Genomic DNA, 18,416 nt, shown 5'->3' on the forward strand with positions numbered 1-18,416 from the left:
CCTAAATGATTATTTTTGCCCAGTTCAGTTTGTAACATTAGGAGCTACAGATTAGTTATATGTTGTAAGACACTGTTTATGGCTGAAGCGTTGTGTTTTGCATGGACCAGGGCCGCCCGAGGCATGAAGGCCAGTCTGATGGAGAATCACATGGGACAGCCAATGCAAATTACAGTGAATGGATTTAGGAAAATCCCCAGCAGAGAGAGAGAGAGATTGTTGACAAACATCAGAATAATATAATGGGAGCGGCTGCAGAACGACTGTATGATGGCGGCGGTGGTGGGGGAAATTTGATTAAAAAAAAAACATCAGACAACACACATGAATGGAGTCATTCACATCACACGCAGCAAAAAAACATAATTACAACATAACTCTGAATGGCATTACAGTTCAGAGAAGCTTTAATTTGATCATTGCTTTTTGGCGACATTTGAACACTTGTCCATTTAAAATCTTTGGGACCGGTCTGTGTGCCAGATCAAAGACACAACGACGAGTCCGACACACATGAGTTATGATTATAAGATGGATTTATACATAATTCTGGGACCCTGAAGGGAGGGAAGGGTGGGGGGGGGGGGTTGTAGCTTTGAGGTAGTGAAAGGATCTCATGCTGTGGTTACCAGCTGCTTGTCATGAGACCCATTCCTGATGGGAAGCAAGCAGCCATGTGAGATGTCTGGTGCAGAGAGAGAGGGAGAGAAGGAGTGTGTGTGTGTGTGTGTGTGTGTGTGTGTGTGTGTGTGTGTGTGTGTGTGTGTGTGTGTGTGTGTGTGTGTGTGTGTGTGTGTGTGTGTGTGTGTGTTTGATTGAGGAGGGGGGGGGGCGCAAACCTGGGAAAAGGACAGAAGAACAGAGCAGTGTGTGTAGAGAAGAAGCTGAGAAAGAAAAATGAAGAATCATGATGAGAGACACCGCTGAGATGACATTACCATTTGAGAATACTTTGTGACCCCTCCTCCCCAAGCTTATTATTAGCAACACTTTCCTTTTTACAGATTTAACACAGATTATTGACCCATCGATTGAAGCAGCCGGCATCGTTTGCCCTCAGCACAGTGGGGGAACGGACACCCTACAGTGTGCGGTGTAATCTGCCTAGTAGCAGCACACCAACACCAAGCCCCCCTCCTCTTCTCATTGGCTATAAGACCACTCCCTAAGTCCCTACACATCTACTGTATGCGGTGGCACGGTAACCATGGAGACCAGCCTGTGCATTACACCCTATAACCACGGCCCATGCAGGCTTATTATGGTATATACTACTGTTGTAAATCACACAGTGGAAAGTACATATAGCACATCGCGTCAGACTGAGTAGTGTGAGTGCTTTGCAGCGGTGTAATGGTATCTTGGTATCACAGTTGCCATTGAAATCTGCTGAGCTATGCATTTTTTCTGTGTGTGTGTGTGTGTGTGTTTGTGTGTGTGTGTGTGTGCAGGGAGGGTTTGGATTCATGCATGGAGTCCAATTTCTTCTGTGTCACCATATTTTGTCCTGAAGACAGGCTGTTGGGCTGCTGCTGCTGCTGCTGCTGCTGACGATGATGCAGAGAGCATCTTTCAGCCAGCTGCTTCTCCCCAAGACTAATCACATCTGTGGTGGCTGACACACACACACAGACACACCGACACACACACACACACACACACACACACACACACACACACAGGAATAGATGAACTCTATCCGTCCTCCTCAAGCCCCTGCTCCTCCTGACCTGCTGCATCCAGCTCTCCGCTCTAATCTTCCTCATCCGTCATCATCTTTTTACATCTCAGCATTAGCATCCTTATTATTGTTGTTCAGTGTCCCGTGTGTGTCTGTGTGTGTACAGTAGTGTAACTCTGTGGGTTCAAATGTACAGTTTGTGTGTGTCTTTGTGTGTGTTTTGTTTTTGCATGTATCTCTATGTATTGGTTTAGGATTGAGAGATTGATGCCAAAGAGAAAGTTCCCTGAGTTTTGTGAGGGATTACTGAGACAGGCTGGGATTAAAATTGTGTGTGTATGTGTGTGTGTGTGTGTGTGTGTGTGTGTGTGTAGTGAACTGTGCTGGTTGCAGTGGTGGGGGGAGGATGATTGCATTTTGGAAGAAGAGATAGAGTTAGGGGAGGGAGGGCATGGATGGACACACAGTCTGTTTCAGCCTTATCCTTGGTCCCTGCTCTGAGCCTCAGTTAAAATACCACGCCGCCCCTGCCTTGTGACTGAAGTCACAGATGAAAAGGTTTGATGTAGCCGCGGCAACTTTAACGCTCTTTAACACAAGGTTAATTGAGTCTGACTCAGCATATGATGCAAATAGAGACTGGTGTGTCTCTTTGGTTAATGCGATGCGGACAGTGTGCTCTTTTTGAAATGTTAGCAGTTGTTTCCAAGGTTGATCTAAAGTGACTCAGGCACTGAACATCCATTTCTGGTTTTTTTGTTTTTTGTTGATGATATATATATTTTTCTAATCGTCCGTCTAATGTCATCTGTCTGTCTCTCTAGGAGTCGGGCAGTGGTGAGGATGACCGCCGCTCCCAGCCCAGGAGGTGAGACCACTTCCTGTTTTGTCATTCTCTTGTGTGTCCAGTTTCCTGGAATATCTCTGCTGCACCTCAGTTTAACAGCGTCTCGAGAAAGTGCAGGTTGAGGTTCAGGCCACTAGGGGGAGGCTGTACATCAGATTTACAGGGTTTCCTCAATTACTGAATACAAGGAACTGTGACAGTACGAGTCCTTTGTCTCAGTTACTTTCCTCCATTTAAACTCCCACCAAAGTCAAAAAGTCAAAAGTACTTTTATTTTTCCGTTAGGAACTTCGTTGCACAAGAACATCATCAGAGCAGGAGCAGATATACTCAACACAATGATACCACACATAAGCACAAGTACTCACACAAATGGTTAAAAAAAACACATGCAAAGATACAAATTTGTTAAAAACAAGTTAATTGAAAATGTTATGATAGGAGTTAGCTGTTGAGAAGTCAAATTGAGGTGGGGATGAAACTGGATGATGCCCTCTTTGTCCTGAGTGGGAGCGATCTGTGTCATACGAGCTGTACCACAAGCACAGTAATCAACACAAAGTCAGTATTCACCAGTTTCTCATTGTCACAAGCACCTTGGCCTTGCAATAGTAGTATCAAAGGGAAATATGAAATGTCAAAACATGCTTTAACTTATGTAAATAGAGGATTTGAATAATCGTTTTCCCACTGATGACAACTTTCTTATACTGTAGATAAATACTAACCAAGGTAAACTGCACATTTCTACATATCTGTGCCTTTTCCCCCACAGTTGAAATAACACTGTGTCATTTGAGGTTTGTGCCAAAGCTACATGTTTGGCACTGTCTTTTCATGCTTTGAACAAATGGTGTTTTTATAAGAAGCCTACTTTAGTAGTCAATATTATTATGTCCGCTCACTGATGTCACAGTTGGGGTTGATTTGCATGAATCTCCCTGATGGTTGTGGTTTTGAGTTGATAATTCACTTTTGACGTGCGTCTGCGTGTCTTCATAAAAGACAAGGACGTCACCGCTGTACCTGTTTTGTTGGGATGACTCACAGAGGCGTCTTTGTCATCATTGTGCAGGATCCCGGGCCAAGGCCCTCAATTCAAATGAAATCAGAGGATTTATGTCTGCGTGTGTTTGACCCACTCACTGCCTATAACCCTTTACTATTGAACACAGAAACGCTGTCTCTGTCATTTTAAATGTAATCCCTATACACCACAGTCTGTCTGTGTTGACGTTCACATACAGCCATTAAATAGAGAGTGGAACATCAAAGCCTGAGCAGCCTTTCCATCTTTAATGGACTTTGTAAGGCGCTTTTGTTGACTAATCTAAGCTTTGAAGTGCAGTCCAAATAATTGGGCTTTGTCAATTGATTTCCTGCAATAAGCTTTTAATGTATTCTATTATTTTTATTTTTATTTAGCCTTTATTTAACCAGGTAAAAGACCCGTTGAGATCGAGATCTCATTTTCAAGGGCGACCTGGCCAAGAGGGCAGCAGCACACGTCGTCAACATTATAAAATACAAAATACATTACAATATACATTACAATATTACATTATATTAAATAGGGCCATGTTACAATAGAGGTTAAAACAAAAAGTGCAGGGAGCAGGAGGTCAAGGTGACAGGGTTGTTCAGCAAAGGCACCGCTCAAATGATTTTTGTTGTCGGACCTTTAAGAAGTGTCGAAATACACCAAGAGATACAAGTTCAGACAATTTCAGTTCAGCCTGGAGGTTGTTCCATGTTGATGGAGCGGCATAACTAAACGCTTTTTTCCCTAATTCAGTCCGCACTCTAGAAATGCTCAAACAATAGATATCACTGGACCTTAAGGCATATCGATTTTCTGTTCGACGGAGGAGTGAACAGAGGTAGGGAGGAACCTTACCAAGGAGAGCCTTATATATCATAAGCAACCAATGAGTTTCTCTCCGGGTGCTCAGAGATGGCCACCCGGACATCGAGTAGAGCTGACAGTGATGAGTGAGACGACCACAGCCAGTGAAAAACCTTAATGCACTGTGATATACAGTGTCCAGAGCTGCTAGGCTTCTGGACGAAGCACACATGTACAACACATCTCCATAGTCAACTACTGGTAGGAAAGTTGACGACACAAGCAATTTACGCACTCGCAGAGAGAAACACACACGATTTCTATAAAAGAAGCCAAGCTTTAGCCTGAGTTTTTTTACCAGGTTTTCAATATGCAATTTAAACGAAAGCTCCGTATCTAGAAGGAAACCTAAGTATTTATACTTAGTAACAACCTCGAATGGGTTTCCTTGAGCAGTTATTACAGAGGGTAAATTTTCAGTTGAGTAGGTAGCTTTTGAGAAAACCATTATTTTTGATTTGCTGGTGTTTAAAACCAGTTTGAGACTTTGTAGTCGGGCCTGTACAACATTAAAAGCAGACTGTAACAGCTCAAATGCATGCACAACAGAGGACGCACAACAATAAATGACAGTGTCGTCAGCATAAAAGTGATAAGCAGCATTTGACAAATTGACACAGAGATCATTTATATAAATAGAAAATAAAATAGGTCCAAGGACCGAGCCCTGGGGCACACCTTTAGTGATCTCGAGTGAGGATGATGTGACATTAGCTAACTGGACTGCTTGGGTCCTGTTAGACAGGTAATCAGCAAACCAGGTGGAAGCCTGGTTAGAAATGCCAATTTTTCTCAAGATTGTGATCAGTATCTTGTGATCAACTGTGTCGAAAGCTTTAGAGAGATCGATAAAAAGGGCAACACATACTTTTTTAAGATCAAGTGCTTCAATTAAATCATTAAAAACTTTCAGGGCAGCCGTGACCGTGCTGTGTTGCTTCCTGAAGCCAGATTGGAAATTATTTAAAATACTATTAGAGTCTAAAAAATCTTTTAGTTGTTCACTGATTATTTTTTCCAATATTTTAGCAACAATGCATAATTTTGAAATAGGCCTGTAGTTATTTACGTCAGAAGGGTCACCCCCTTTTAACAGGGGAAGGACAAAGGCAGATTTCCAAACTTTTGGGAGTGTATTGGTGCTGAGACTAAGATTAAAAATGTGTGTCAAGGGCTCAGCTATATAATTTGCAGCCACCTTCAGGAAGATAGGGTCCAATTTATCAGGACCAGCTGATTTTTTAGTATCCAAGCCAGTTAGGGCTCTAGACACCTCAGAAGCTAACACAGGTTCAAAGTAAAAGGAGTTCTCTGGGGGGCTATTTACAGCCTCATCCAAGGACTCCTTCGCCACGTCAGATTTTATTTGACTGGAATATTCATTATCGAATAAATGACCCACAGAGACAAAATGCTCGTTAAAGAAATTTAGCTTAGACAAATTATCTGTTAAATTGACAGAGCCATGGACCAAAAAATTTGGTAGTTCATTTTGCTGAACAACACCAGATGTTGACTTCACCACCTTCCAAAATTTCTTTGGGTCATTTAAGTTATTTGTAGTCTCTGTTAGATAAAACTCAGCTTTTGCCTTCTTAATTGATGCCGTACATTTATTTCGTAACTGTCGGAAGCAAAGCCAATCATTTTCGGATTTTGATTTCCGAGCTCTGGCCCATGCAGCATCCCTGTCTTTTATAAGATTTCCTATTTCTGGGTGAAACCAGGGATTATTACGCCCTTTCACCCTGAATTTCCGAAAGGGGGCGTGTTTATTAATTAAATTCAGGAAATCTTCATAAAAATAGCTCCAGGCCATTTCCACATCATCAAATAAGGAGATCCTGTCCCATTTACAATTATACACGTCACGAATAAAAGCTTGTTCATGAAAATGTTTAAAATCTCTCTTGTATATAATACGTGGCTTGGTCTTGGGGAGTTTGGCATTTCTAGTTATACTTCATACTTTTAAACTACAACTGGTTATTACTGCAGCAAGAAGACTACTGTTCAGCTGAGCCAAAGACAGTTTGATGTCTCCCCGCTGTGAGGAGGTCCATCGCAGACAGGTGTGAGTGATGTGTCCGTCCATTCAGAAGGCTGTTAGACATCACATCACATTCGCAGTCAAACTGAATACGTCTCACAAAGTGTGAGATATTTGTCAGAAGCTCTGTGGATAACAACAGAATCTCACAGAGTTACCTTCCTGTCTCATCTTTTAATGTCGAAGCAGAGTTCCTCTCAGAGGGACTCAGATTGAACTTCTCCACTGCGTCGCTTTTCTTTTTTCTTCCCCCCACTTCGGTTTTTGGCCGCGGCCCAGGATTACTCTCAGATTTCACTCATGCGTGTCTTGGACCCCCTCGCAGAGAGACCCTGCCTGGCGAAATCAAACGCAATCTGGAAAAAAAAAACAGGCTCCTTCTGGTCTACAGTTGTCCGTCCTGAGCTCATACACACAGCAGGGTATTGTGTGCAAACTGTCAGGCCCAAGAATCGTTTTTTTTATTTTTTATTTTTTATTCTGCACACATGCATTGCTAACAAAAGCATAATAACATTTTGTATCTTCTCAAGCTAGATGCTACAACTGACAACAGTCACAACAAAGAGCATCTGTCTTTCTGGGGCGTCCTCTCAGATGTGTCTGAGGATAGATATGTGTTTGTGCTGCATGCTCTGAATCCGTAGTACTGGATAGTTCACAACACAAAACGTACTGTGGTGTAACTATGGATGTTTTGGCTTTGCTGTTCACCCCACCAGGATACAGACTGGTGCCAAAATCAAATCATTTCTTCCTTGATTAATGGCTGCCCTTTTATACCAAATTGTATTAGTATTCATCTTTCATTTCCAAGTTCCTGAGAAGTCCTGCTCTCCAAAATACGGACAAACTGGTCCAAGAACATGACCTCACACCGGTGACAGAAATACTACCGATACCCCGGACAAACCGTATAATAATGACTCCAATTTATGACCGCAACCGGTCCAAGATGAGCTTACTTACATCACAGTAAGAGAGCAGAGTTCAACCCGATATGGAACATGCTAGAACAGGTTTTGGGCAATGTCACAGAAATTTGATAAGTGAAACATGACATCACTCCTAACACACCCCAATAGCGCTTAGAAGGACATGTGGTCCCAATTATCCGTTAGGTAATACAACAGACCAGCAGCTGGTGAAGTCATGTCCATGGATGTATATATATACACACACACACACACACACACACACACATTGAGCTTATTCCCCATATGTCTAACATTATCCTGTTTTACCACTTGGCGCAGTTACGTACTGTAGTTGCCATTTGCTCAGCGTTAGCACAAACCCACACACTGGGTGCAGCAAAGGGCCTCGCCGAGTGACCCCTAATGTGTTACATAAGAGCCGAGGTCCAATTAACCGTCTCCTCCCCACCGTCCATACAGTATGGACTCAAGTAGCTGCACGGTTCAGGCAAAGATATTCAATATACAGAAAGATACTCCATGAGAGGCTGCTCCAATGATAGAAATGGTATACACACTTCCTGTCTCTCTAAATGGGCGTGGCCAACCGTCACCCCACCTTGTCTGTGATCGTGTGTGTGGATTTATACAATTCGATGAAAGTGAGATGTTTATATTTTCTTATGATAACATTAAATATTTACACTACTAACAGTCATATTTAGCATGACAAAAATAATTTAAATCATTTTCACGGGAGTTCGCGGCCGTTTGTTTGACGTTGCCTAGGAGATCTGTACCAAATCTCGCGAGAGTGTGTCGTAGAGACAGAGACAGGTCTTGAACAAAGTGGATTTTCTCCTGATGTGTCCGTCTGAAAATTGACATTTTCGTGTCTGTCAAACTGTCCAGAAGAGATGTGGCTTGTGAAAAATGAGTCCAAAATTTACTTCAGTGACTGTGGGGAGAAAGAATCGATCGTAATCGGTGTTCACGTTAAATTGTCCCATTGGAGTCAATACACTCCAGGCTGCCTCTGGTCTCCCTAAAGGGGCGTGGCCGTGCAGAAGCCCACGTGACATCATACAGGAAGCTGACTCGTCATGGAAGGTCTTGGTTTATAAACCGTCTTTGGTTCAGGGGTCACGGAGAGTCCAGCTTTTGGCTTTTGCAGCAATATTTTCACTCTCTGTCTCAACCCTCCCCGCTGGTTTCCATCGTCTTTGTCTCTTCTTTCACTTATTTAGTGAACTCCTGACTGACTCACAACCCGTATCTCACTCTCTCTTTGTAAATGTGTCTTTCACACGGACTCACACACAAACAGCTGTCTGTACCCGCTGCACCACACCAACCAATGAAGTATAATGTTACTGCAGCACAATAATGAATCTCTGCCACACACTGCGCTGCCTCAGGACTGACGCTGTCAAGGACAGTGGAAGGCAGTTTTTTTATTCTACGGCAGTGTTATAAAACCAACATTTAACATTTAAAAAAAAAATTAACATTCAGAAAATTGTCAAAGCTACAAATACATTTTGTTTTGAGAGGTGCTTCTTCTTACCCCACCTCTGGGTGCCTGCAGGGCGATCAGGTGACGTGGCACAGCTGCCAAATGTCGCAGGATCACAAGATTGAAACATACTGTTTGTATTATATGGTGAAATGTGTGTTTGATTTCTGCCAGTGCACCGTTCAAAAACTTAATCAGTGATCATTCATTCACTTTAAACCTTGTGCACAAGAATATCTCCAGTGTAGTGGGATTTCAGAGATGGGGCATAAGACCTACTGTGCTGTGCATGCAACAGGAACATGAAGCAGAAAAAAAAAAAGATCAAACAAGAGGAGAATGAAAAATTAAAAACAACAGTTCCTGCAAGAAAACAAAATGTAGGCCATGAGGTTGTTGAACCCTGGTGTCTCTCTGTGTCCATTGTTTACATTGATGCTCTGCTTGGTGTGTTTCTCAGATCGCTAGTCTGATTTCTTTGCAGTATTTCTTATTTTTGCACCTGTTACCCGAGGGCGGAGGTGCGGAGGACGCGTACTGTACGAGCCAAGGGCAAACAATGGAAAGAGGAAATCGGTTTGAAAAGCTGGTTATGCCATTAAACGACATCATCAGCGCTGTAAAAGCAAACCTGTAACGACCCATTTGAAGCGTCCCCGTCAAAGTGACAGTTTTTGCTTTCAGTTCTTTTCTCTGTTTGGTTTGGAAAGTTTGTTGTGCGACTGCCTGAAGGGGAAGTTGTTGCGGAGTCGGGCCCGGGTCAGGGGATTGTTGTACCTGCTGTAGTCAAACTAGGCTGTGGAGGAGAAAAGAAAGAAAAGCCTCATGTGAACAAAGGAGCGGAGTGGTGTTACTGTTGAGTTCTTCTCGCTCTGACGTGGTTCGTCCATTGTCTCCTTACTGTGCAGCATTTCCTTTTACATAATACAATACAGTACAGGTCAGGCTGTTCAATAAGAGCAAAGGTCTTTGTCAAAATGTAGGCTGTTTGGAGTATGTTAAAGGGATACTTCACCCAAAACGCTTTAGGAGTTCCAGGAAGGGGTCCAGCTGGCAACGGATTTTCATATAATGGTGGTGGATAGAGTTCACTTTTGAATCGTCTAAAACACACAACATCCAAATACCTTACTGCTTGTCTGTACTGACCCAAGTGTCCTGAAGCCGCCACATGAAAAAGTTGTTCGGAAAAAACTAATTTGATCTCTGTTCTTAGCCTTGTTCCCAGTGGCTACGCGCGATACACATAAAGATGTTCTTCCGTGTTTACATCATACATCCGGGTCAGAGAACTCAACAGTAGAGGGACTGAAGGCTGCAACTGCTGAATTTGAGACATAGCGTCTGAGGCATTTGTTCTCTGACCCGGAAAGGAACAATGCGGAAGCCGCAGTAAGTCCAAATTTTGATTTAATTTAATTGTAAAGCGAATTTTAAAATTTAAATGATGGTCAAAAGGATGTTATTTGCAACCATAGAGAACAATTTTAAAATTAGTCCGGAGCCCATTAATGAACATTGAAAAAATGATAGATTCTTAAACAAAAACGAATATACATAAACATCCACACACTGCAGTTTGGAGGATGGATGGTATGAAATGAACTGATCATAGGTGACCTGATATCTGAGGTAAACATAGATAGATAGATAGATAGATAGATAGATAGATAGATAAATAAACTTTATTGTAAGTACAATTGTGCTACAAAAGAGGAGGGGGCTGTTAAAAGCAGCAAAGTGTTCACCGTCTGCTCTACAAGCCTTCTTTTACTCTCTAATATCAATGTCATGAACTGGTGCATCAGCTGTGACCCAGATGAACACGAGTACAGCAGGTTCATCAGGTCAACACCTCCATGGGCGCTGCTAGTACTGTAGAACAAGAAGCGAAGGGTGCAGCCAGCAACCAACTCCAACCCGAGGGCAAACTGCTCGTAGCATCGTGCGGAGACATGCCTCCTTAGGTTTATAGGGTTTTCCTCTGTCATTTACACCCAACGCTGGATACCACACCTGCCTCCTCTCTTCTCACACCTGCTGTTAGGACATGGAGTACTCCCTTTCCTAGATTAGTGACTACCACATGGGTTATGTACAGTAGATCAGTTTCCCACCACTAAAAAGAGAGACTGTACCTGTGCTGGATTTTCTGCACAGAATGTAGGTTATGCAGCACAAAAGGACATTTGTGTTTGCAAAAAATATGACACAGTTTGTGTGCTTTTTTCCTGCAGAACACAGAAAATGCTCACTCACACATTCATGTAACAACTTTAAATGGTACGAAAGAATTAACGGACTGCACATTCATTCTTGATTCTTGTAAAAATTGCCGTTATGCACATGCTTCATAGGACTATGTCACTCCATGCTATGTAAATAGTGTTATCCTAACAAAATCACCCAACTTGTAAATATATCTTTGCCAAATATGTGACCGAGCACTGGAAAATTACAAGTATAAGGTCTCAGACCAAGAGCAAGATTTTCAGCTCGTGCTTTTCAGTTGCAGTGCATGTCAGGTTACTGTGCACACAGGATACTAACACATCTGTCTTTGTCTTATCCGGCTGTTGCGAGGGCTCGCTGCTTCTCCAAGGTTAAGTGCTCCTATCGCAGCTGAGTGGGCTGAGTAGTCAGCAAACATTTGTACTGAAGGCGTTGCTGTTCTTCGCTTTTGTTTTCGCTCTTGAGAAGTGGTCGTTTGTTGGAGGTTGTGCGGCCAGTTGTTTAGCCACCGCTGCAGCTCCATCACACTTCGGAGAACGGTCGGCATTTTGAGATGGAAGATGGATGTTTGTTTTTAAAAGCAAGGCACATTATACATGGATCGCTTGATATACAGTATATTGCTGTAAATGCTGTATAGACTTAAAGGGATAGTTCGACATTTTGGCAAATTGGCCCATTGCCATAGTCCCTATAGTCATAGCAGTAGGTTTGTTACCTTTATTTGTCGGTGCAAGCTATTTTTAGAACGGCAGAGCAGAGCCGCGAGCTGCTCAGAGCTACGCTACGGAGGCTATTAGGATTTCTCATCAAACACACAATCCTAAAACTACAAAACGCTCTGGTGGACAAGTTGTGACCTGCACATTCACCACGCTATTAGATAATAATGCGTTACGAGAGTTGTTTTCGAGGTTCATGCAAAACCACTGATGCGTGTTCCCGTCGGTGGCAGTTTTTTGGCAAGCAGTCTCTGCATTCGCCTCGAAAACAACTCTGTCTCGTAATGTTCTGTTATTATAGCGTGGTGAATGTGCAGGTCACAACTTGTCCACCAGAGCGTTTTGGAGTTGTTGGATTGTGTATTTGATGAGTTTGATGAGGGAAACCAAGAAATCCCATTAGCCTCCGTAGCGTAGCTCTGAGCAGCTCGCGGCTCTGCTTCGACGATCTAAAAACAGCTTGCACCGACAAATAAAGGTAACAAACCTACTGCTATGACTATAGGGATTATGGCAATGGGCCAGTTTTCCAAAATGTTTAAGTATCTCTTTAACCGGTGGGATCTTCTGTTGCAGCCCATTTCCAGCTCAGTACATGGTAAACAGCTGCATTGGAGGTTTCTTTCAGCAACAGAAACATACACACTCGGCTCCATAGCTACAGCTGACCTGCATGCCTCTGCCCATTCCCATGAAGTGACGGACGAAAACATATAGCAGAAAGGAGAAAAAAAAAAAAAAGTTGTGCAACTTGTCTAAGCCTCAGCTGAACGCCACAACAGACTCTCACGTTACCACCAGCCCACAGACAAATAAGTTCCTACTGAGCGCTGGTAAATTTGACAACGCTAAACAGAACCACATGACAAGAGCAACGGAGCGGCCGTGTGAGTGTGAATTTTTGTGGTTACAGAATACAGACTAGAGCTCAGTGGACAGTCTGCCCCCGTGACACAAGAAGAGTAGTTATTAGGAAGGTGAGAGGAGGTAAAGTGTAGCGTAATGGCAGGAGGACAGGTGTTGGTATGTGTGTATACGCTTCCTCTGTGATGTAACCGGTGGAATCCAGCGTGAAATATACGCACCGTCACCTGCTGCACAGTCGTTGGCTTCTTGAAAATGAGGGAAAAAGCCTGCATGCTGAAACAGAACATGAATTATTCAGGGAGAGTACACCATCTGCGAAAATGTCGATGTATCTTGACTCGCTTAAATGACTCATGCATGGATTGTTTTTGTTGGGTCACTTGACTTGGAAAGAAAAAAAGAATACAATTATAAGTAATGAGTTCCCAATGGTGAAAGTTTTAGGTATGAAAACCAGAAAATGACGCTTTAAACTTTTTAGTATTTGTTACACAATTCACTGTGGCAAAAGTGAGTTTTGGTTTCTTTGGCATCTTTCCTTAGATATTCCTGTGTAGACTCAACAACTAAACCATTGAATGGTATTAGATTATTACAGCTGCATCAGTCAGTGTACGTCAGTCGACAAGTATCAGGAAGCTGAGTATCCCAGAGTATGTTTGAATTTCTTTAGAAACAGAGTCACAATTAAGAGGAAGGAAACACGATAATCTGTTCATTTATGGAGGGGGTGTCTGACACTGACATGATGCATGAAAGTGGTTCAAAAAAATACATTAATTAGACCTTATTGATGTGTCCTCAGTCTTGGCGCTCATGCCATGAGGTGAAAAGTCTAGGATCAATAGTGAGTTCATTTTCAGTTTTGTCCTCACAGTTCTCCTTTCTGGAGTATGAGCGTACATACTGAGGGGAAACGGCCATCAACAATGACCTGGAAAGTTTGTGAACTCTCTAGATCTGTGTTGTGTAACAGCAGCATGTTTTAATAGTGCCCTATTTTTTTTTTTTTCAGTCTGACTCCTCATTGATAATATAACTGCTCCGCTCTGGAAAACAGCCAGAACATAAAACCATGAACATTGTTGTAAAGCTTATAGCTGCTGCTCAGCCCTAGAGGTCATCGTGCTGCAGATGTTTTAGTTTATAATATAAGCCACTTAGTACGAGCTGGTGTGAAGTTGAAGTATGATGTGTGGGCTGTAGTTTTTGTTTTTTAAATGTTGTCAGCTTACAGTACATAGGGCCCTACGCCTGCAGCAGAATATATATAAAAAGAAGCTAATAGGCTATAAAAATGAGTGTACATCTTACAGCATGGGGTCTGTCAGCTGGTGTATCCTCATCCTCACTGTACCTATACACCACAGGCCTGGATATCCTCTGCCTGTTTCTCATTTGCTCTCACTCCTTATGTAACCAGGGCACAAGGTTTCTGCGCTGGGAGAAAAAGAGGGTGGAGAGGGGACAAGTGAAGTCTCCTCAGAGCTCACTCACTGCCAACCCCCCCCCCCCCCCCCCACTCCAAAACAAAAAAAGCCCATGTGGGTTTAATTGTCCTCCACTGACCTTGTTGAACCAGGACACTCGATCAGCTGCAGGACAGCAGAGTTTATTCTAACAATATTAAACAATGATTTAGGATGACCAAACCGTTTCATCCTGACCCACAGTTTTATATAATCCATCATCACGGATTGGCAACCATGTGCCACGAAGCACCGAGACTATGCAGCTTTTAACCAAACACTGCAGGCAGGGAATTTACTGATAATTTACTCTGAATTTACCCCCCCCCTCCCTCCGGCTCCCTGTTTAACAATGAAGGAGGAACTAGGCAGCCTCACCTGTGGGTGTAAACACCTGCACAGAGCTTTGTGTGTGTGTCAGTGGGTTTGTGTGTACACACACTGCAAAAGATTTTTGTCTTATTTCTTGTCAAAATGTCTCATTTCTGGTCAAAACTAATCTCTTTCCACTTAAAACAAGACTCATCACCTAAAAATGTACTTGTTTTTAGATCATTTTCACTTGTTTCAAACTGATTTTCACTTGAAATAAGTAGAAAAATCTGCCAGTAAAAGGAAGTTTTTTGTGTGCTTGTAAAGAAAAACTTGCTCCACTATCAGATTTTTCTATAGTGAAAATATGCTTGAAATAAGTAAAAAAAAAAAAAAAAAAAGCTACTTTTTATGTGTTGAATCTTAATTTAGGACAAATATTCTTGGTAAGATTTTGAGTTTGTGCAGTGCAGTGCAGTGCTACAGTGCCAGCAGAGAGGAGAGGGGAGGGGAGGGGGGTGAGGCAGGGCGCGCGGACTTCCCCGTCCTCCTCATTGGCTCCCTGCTTTTCCCAAAAAAAAAAAAAACCCACGTGTCTCCGGCTCCACCCTCCTATGACTTCTGTGGAAGGAGTTTGACCGACACATTATGTCTCAGTACTGTACACACTAGTGAAGGATCCGGGGCTTTGGGGACAAGCCATGTTTTGAAAAGCGGTACGGAAACTTCCTTTAACTTAACATGGCACGCGCCTCCGCTGTATTATTGGGACATCCTGGGCAGCCGGGCTCTGCTGTCGGGAACCGCAACGCAACGTGGTTGTTTTAGTTAGTTGCCCTTTTTTTTTTAAGTTATTGTAACAGAATTAAGGTTGGGAAACATCTCCTTTTTTTAATCTTTTTTTTTTTCGGAGCCTATTTCGTCACTTTGTGTGTCCGTATTACAACAATTTAAACACCGAAGGAAACCAGCTGTTCGCCTCTTCGCCATGCCGGAGCACATGACAGCGGGAGAGGAGTAAAAAGTTCTCCCCTCGGACCAGGAACACTTGACACCCCTCTCTCCTCCTCTCCTCCTCTCTCCTCTCCTGTCCGCTCCCCCTGCACCGGCATGACTCTGGGTGCAGTGTCCGGCTCCGACAGCTCGTCGGCGGTCAGCTTCTGCTCCTGCTGCGGAGCCAAGATGGTGCCCTACTTCAGCGACGACGCGGTGGTGTCAAATAATCAGATCAACCAGCTGTAAGTTTGAAAAGTGGCAACTTAAAAAAAAAAAAAAAAAAAAAGTTGATATACTGTAGGCTACTCTGGGGGAAACACTGATGTAGTCTGAGAATATTTGGTAACACGTTACAATAAGGGTCCCTTGATTAACGTTAGTTGGTACATTATTAAGCATTGATATATTATAATGTTTTAATTAATGCTGAGTAATGCATACATAATGATAACTAATTACATTCTTCAACTTTTAATTTATTAACCAACTTTGAGTAGTAAACATTAACTGCTTACTAATAGGCTACATTAATTCATGTGTTTCCTAAGTGATTCATAATAATGATTGTTAATATATCTGTAAACAGTTAATTTATGCTTAATAATGTACTAACTAAGGTCCCTTATTGTAAAGTGTTACAGAATATTTTATATATATCATTATAAATGTACAAAAGTATAGCTGCTATGAAATATAAGGGTCTCCATTCAGACAGCCCCTGATCACACACGAGTTCTTGTCATTGGTTGAATTATGGATGATTATACACTTCAACACTGAGTGAAAAAGTATGGAGTGAATGCTCGTGAACATATTTGGAGATTTCAACATTGTGACGCTGTGAGTAAGCTGACACACTTATTGCACTTTTGCAACATCAGTGTCAAATGTATTTCCTGATGACGTCGCAGCCTCTTACTCATCCTCGTGCTTCCTTTTGCCCTTACTAAGACATGATGGTGTGAATCATCCTAGATCCTACCTGTCTGTCTTACAGGTCCAGACACACACAACTGCTCATAGAGGGAAGCCACATGGCCGGTGCATTAGTGAGCCATAAATCACCTGAGGCTCATAACAATGAGGCCTTATTTGTCCATCCTTTATTTGTTTAGTCAAGGCTGGGGCATTGTTCACCATGTGAGCGCCTGGAGTGATGATTATAATTATAGTTTTGAATGTTTTTTATTGAATAAACAATCAGAAAAATGAGCTAAATAAGATGACAGAAGGAGAAAAATAGAGCAATACTTCTCAAGTCTCTCTATATCTATGTATGAAATCAAAAGATAATGTTTCTTATAGACTCTTTGCCATTGATTAGACACCATTCAGGGACCTCAAAACACAAATTCTCCTCAATTAACATCAACCCCTCTGCTCCACAGGTCAGTAGGTTGAAGTTAATACGATATATGTTTTGAGGTCGTCTCTGTCCAGATGTGAGGGGAGTAACAGTTAATGTATCTGACGGTGATCTTATCTGTGATCTGCAGTGTCTCCAGACATCAAGGCGAAGCGAGGCAGCGGCTTCTCTCTGCTTTGTGAGATGTATAAAGGATTTAGTTGACTTTGTCTATGTGCGGCGAAGACAAGGCTGCACTTTCAGGACCGATCAAAGACTAGTCTGTCTGTTGCAGTGTTTTCCAAGCTCTCATGTGGAGCCGCCAAAGATAAGTTTTAGAGGGTGGGGAGGGGGGGGGGGGGATCAATGCATACATTACTACAACTAGATTAAAAGATGATCAAATCAGCGTTACCCAATTTTCTTTTACAAAATCAGTTTATTTACTGTAGGTCTACTCTAGTGTGTTTGGTTTGCCGTTGTTTTGTAACGTCGACTCTTCGTGCAGCCGCTAATTGGTCGCACCCTGCATGAGAACTGGCCCCGTGTCAGTGTTTTCAGGAAAGTCAAGGGCAGCCTCCGTCTTAATTGCATTGTTTTTCAGCTGTTTAACACGTGACTGTGCTGGGAGCTTACTGAGCAAACTCAACATTTAAAGTCTTTATTAGGACTGCTGCACCCAGATTTTAAGGAAATTGGGTTTTTTTTTTTCAACTGAGTTTGCACAAGGAAGGTTTTATGGTAAAATGTTACTGCAACAACACACACGCACAGTGCAAACTGGCAGGCGTGTGTGTGTGTGTGTGTGTGTGTGTGTGTGTGTGTGTGTGTGTGTGTGTGTGTGTCTGGTAAATAGCAGCAGATGTGGGAATCGTCTGACTTCCTGGTAGTGTTGTTCACATTGCATGACGCCTGTTGATTGTGTTTATATCGCCACTCCTCTTTGTATTGCTCAGGATGATAGACTCATGCGCTCCTCACAGCTCCGGCGATTTCGGCATCCTTTGATTTATGAGACCCGGTGTGTGTGTGTGTGTGTATGTGCGCTTTGTTTATAGTGCGAACGCCTCGGTGTGTCGGATTGTGTGAGCACAGGAGGACTCTAATGATTAACCAGGGTTTGAATGCGTAATTACAAGGCTGGAGGCTGTTGATGGACTTAAGTGTTACCTGTAGCTAAATGGCATCTAAACCACCATTGTTATCCCACCAATTTTGGAAATACCAGCAAACCCATCTCTTCCGCTCGCTCCGCCTGACTGTGTGTTTGTGTGGCCTAACATTGTTTTTCCAAAGAGAACTGATAAGATTGAAAGAAACGTGACAAAGTCAAGTGGAGGGACCTTGGCAGCTGAGCCGGGGGATATTATATAGGCAGCTGGATATAGGTCAGTCAGTCGTGTGGTGCATCTAAAATCAAATCAGCCACATAACTTTGTTTAAGTTTGTATAAATAGCTTCAATAACCGACATGCGATTGGACCTACCTGAGGTCCAGCTGTCCATATTTGCTGAAAGTCATTTGATAGTGTTTATAAATGGATGTGTGTCCTTTA

The 18,416-nt window shown here is 42.6% G+C and overlaps 1 protein-coding gene across 2 annotated transcripts in view; it reads left to right on the forward strand.

The window, feature by feature from the left end:
- Nucleotides 1–18,416, forward strand: part of ssh2a (slingshot protein phosphatase 2a) — a 40,044-nt gene that overhangs the window by 1,497 nt on the left and 20,131 nt on the right. The window contains exon 2 of one of the 2 annotated variants that reach the window (XM_083984875.1): nt 2,506–2,549. In XM_083984875.1, the coding sequence (XP_083841001.1) occupies nt 2,506–2,549 (44 nt within the window). Of the gene's footprint in view, nt 1–2,505; nt 2,550–15,179; nt 15,758–18,416 lie in introns of those variants that run through there. The other variant, XM_083984874.1, reaches the window with a different exon arrangement.

This window comes from Trachurus trachurus (genome assembly GCF_905171665.1).
Source record: "Trachurus trachurus genome assembly, chromosome: 13".
In the NCBI taxonomy this organism is placed as follows: Eukaryota; Metazoa; Chordata; class Actinopteri; order Carangiformes; family Carangidae; genus Trachurus; species Trachurus trachurus.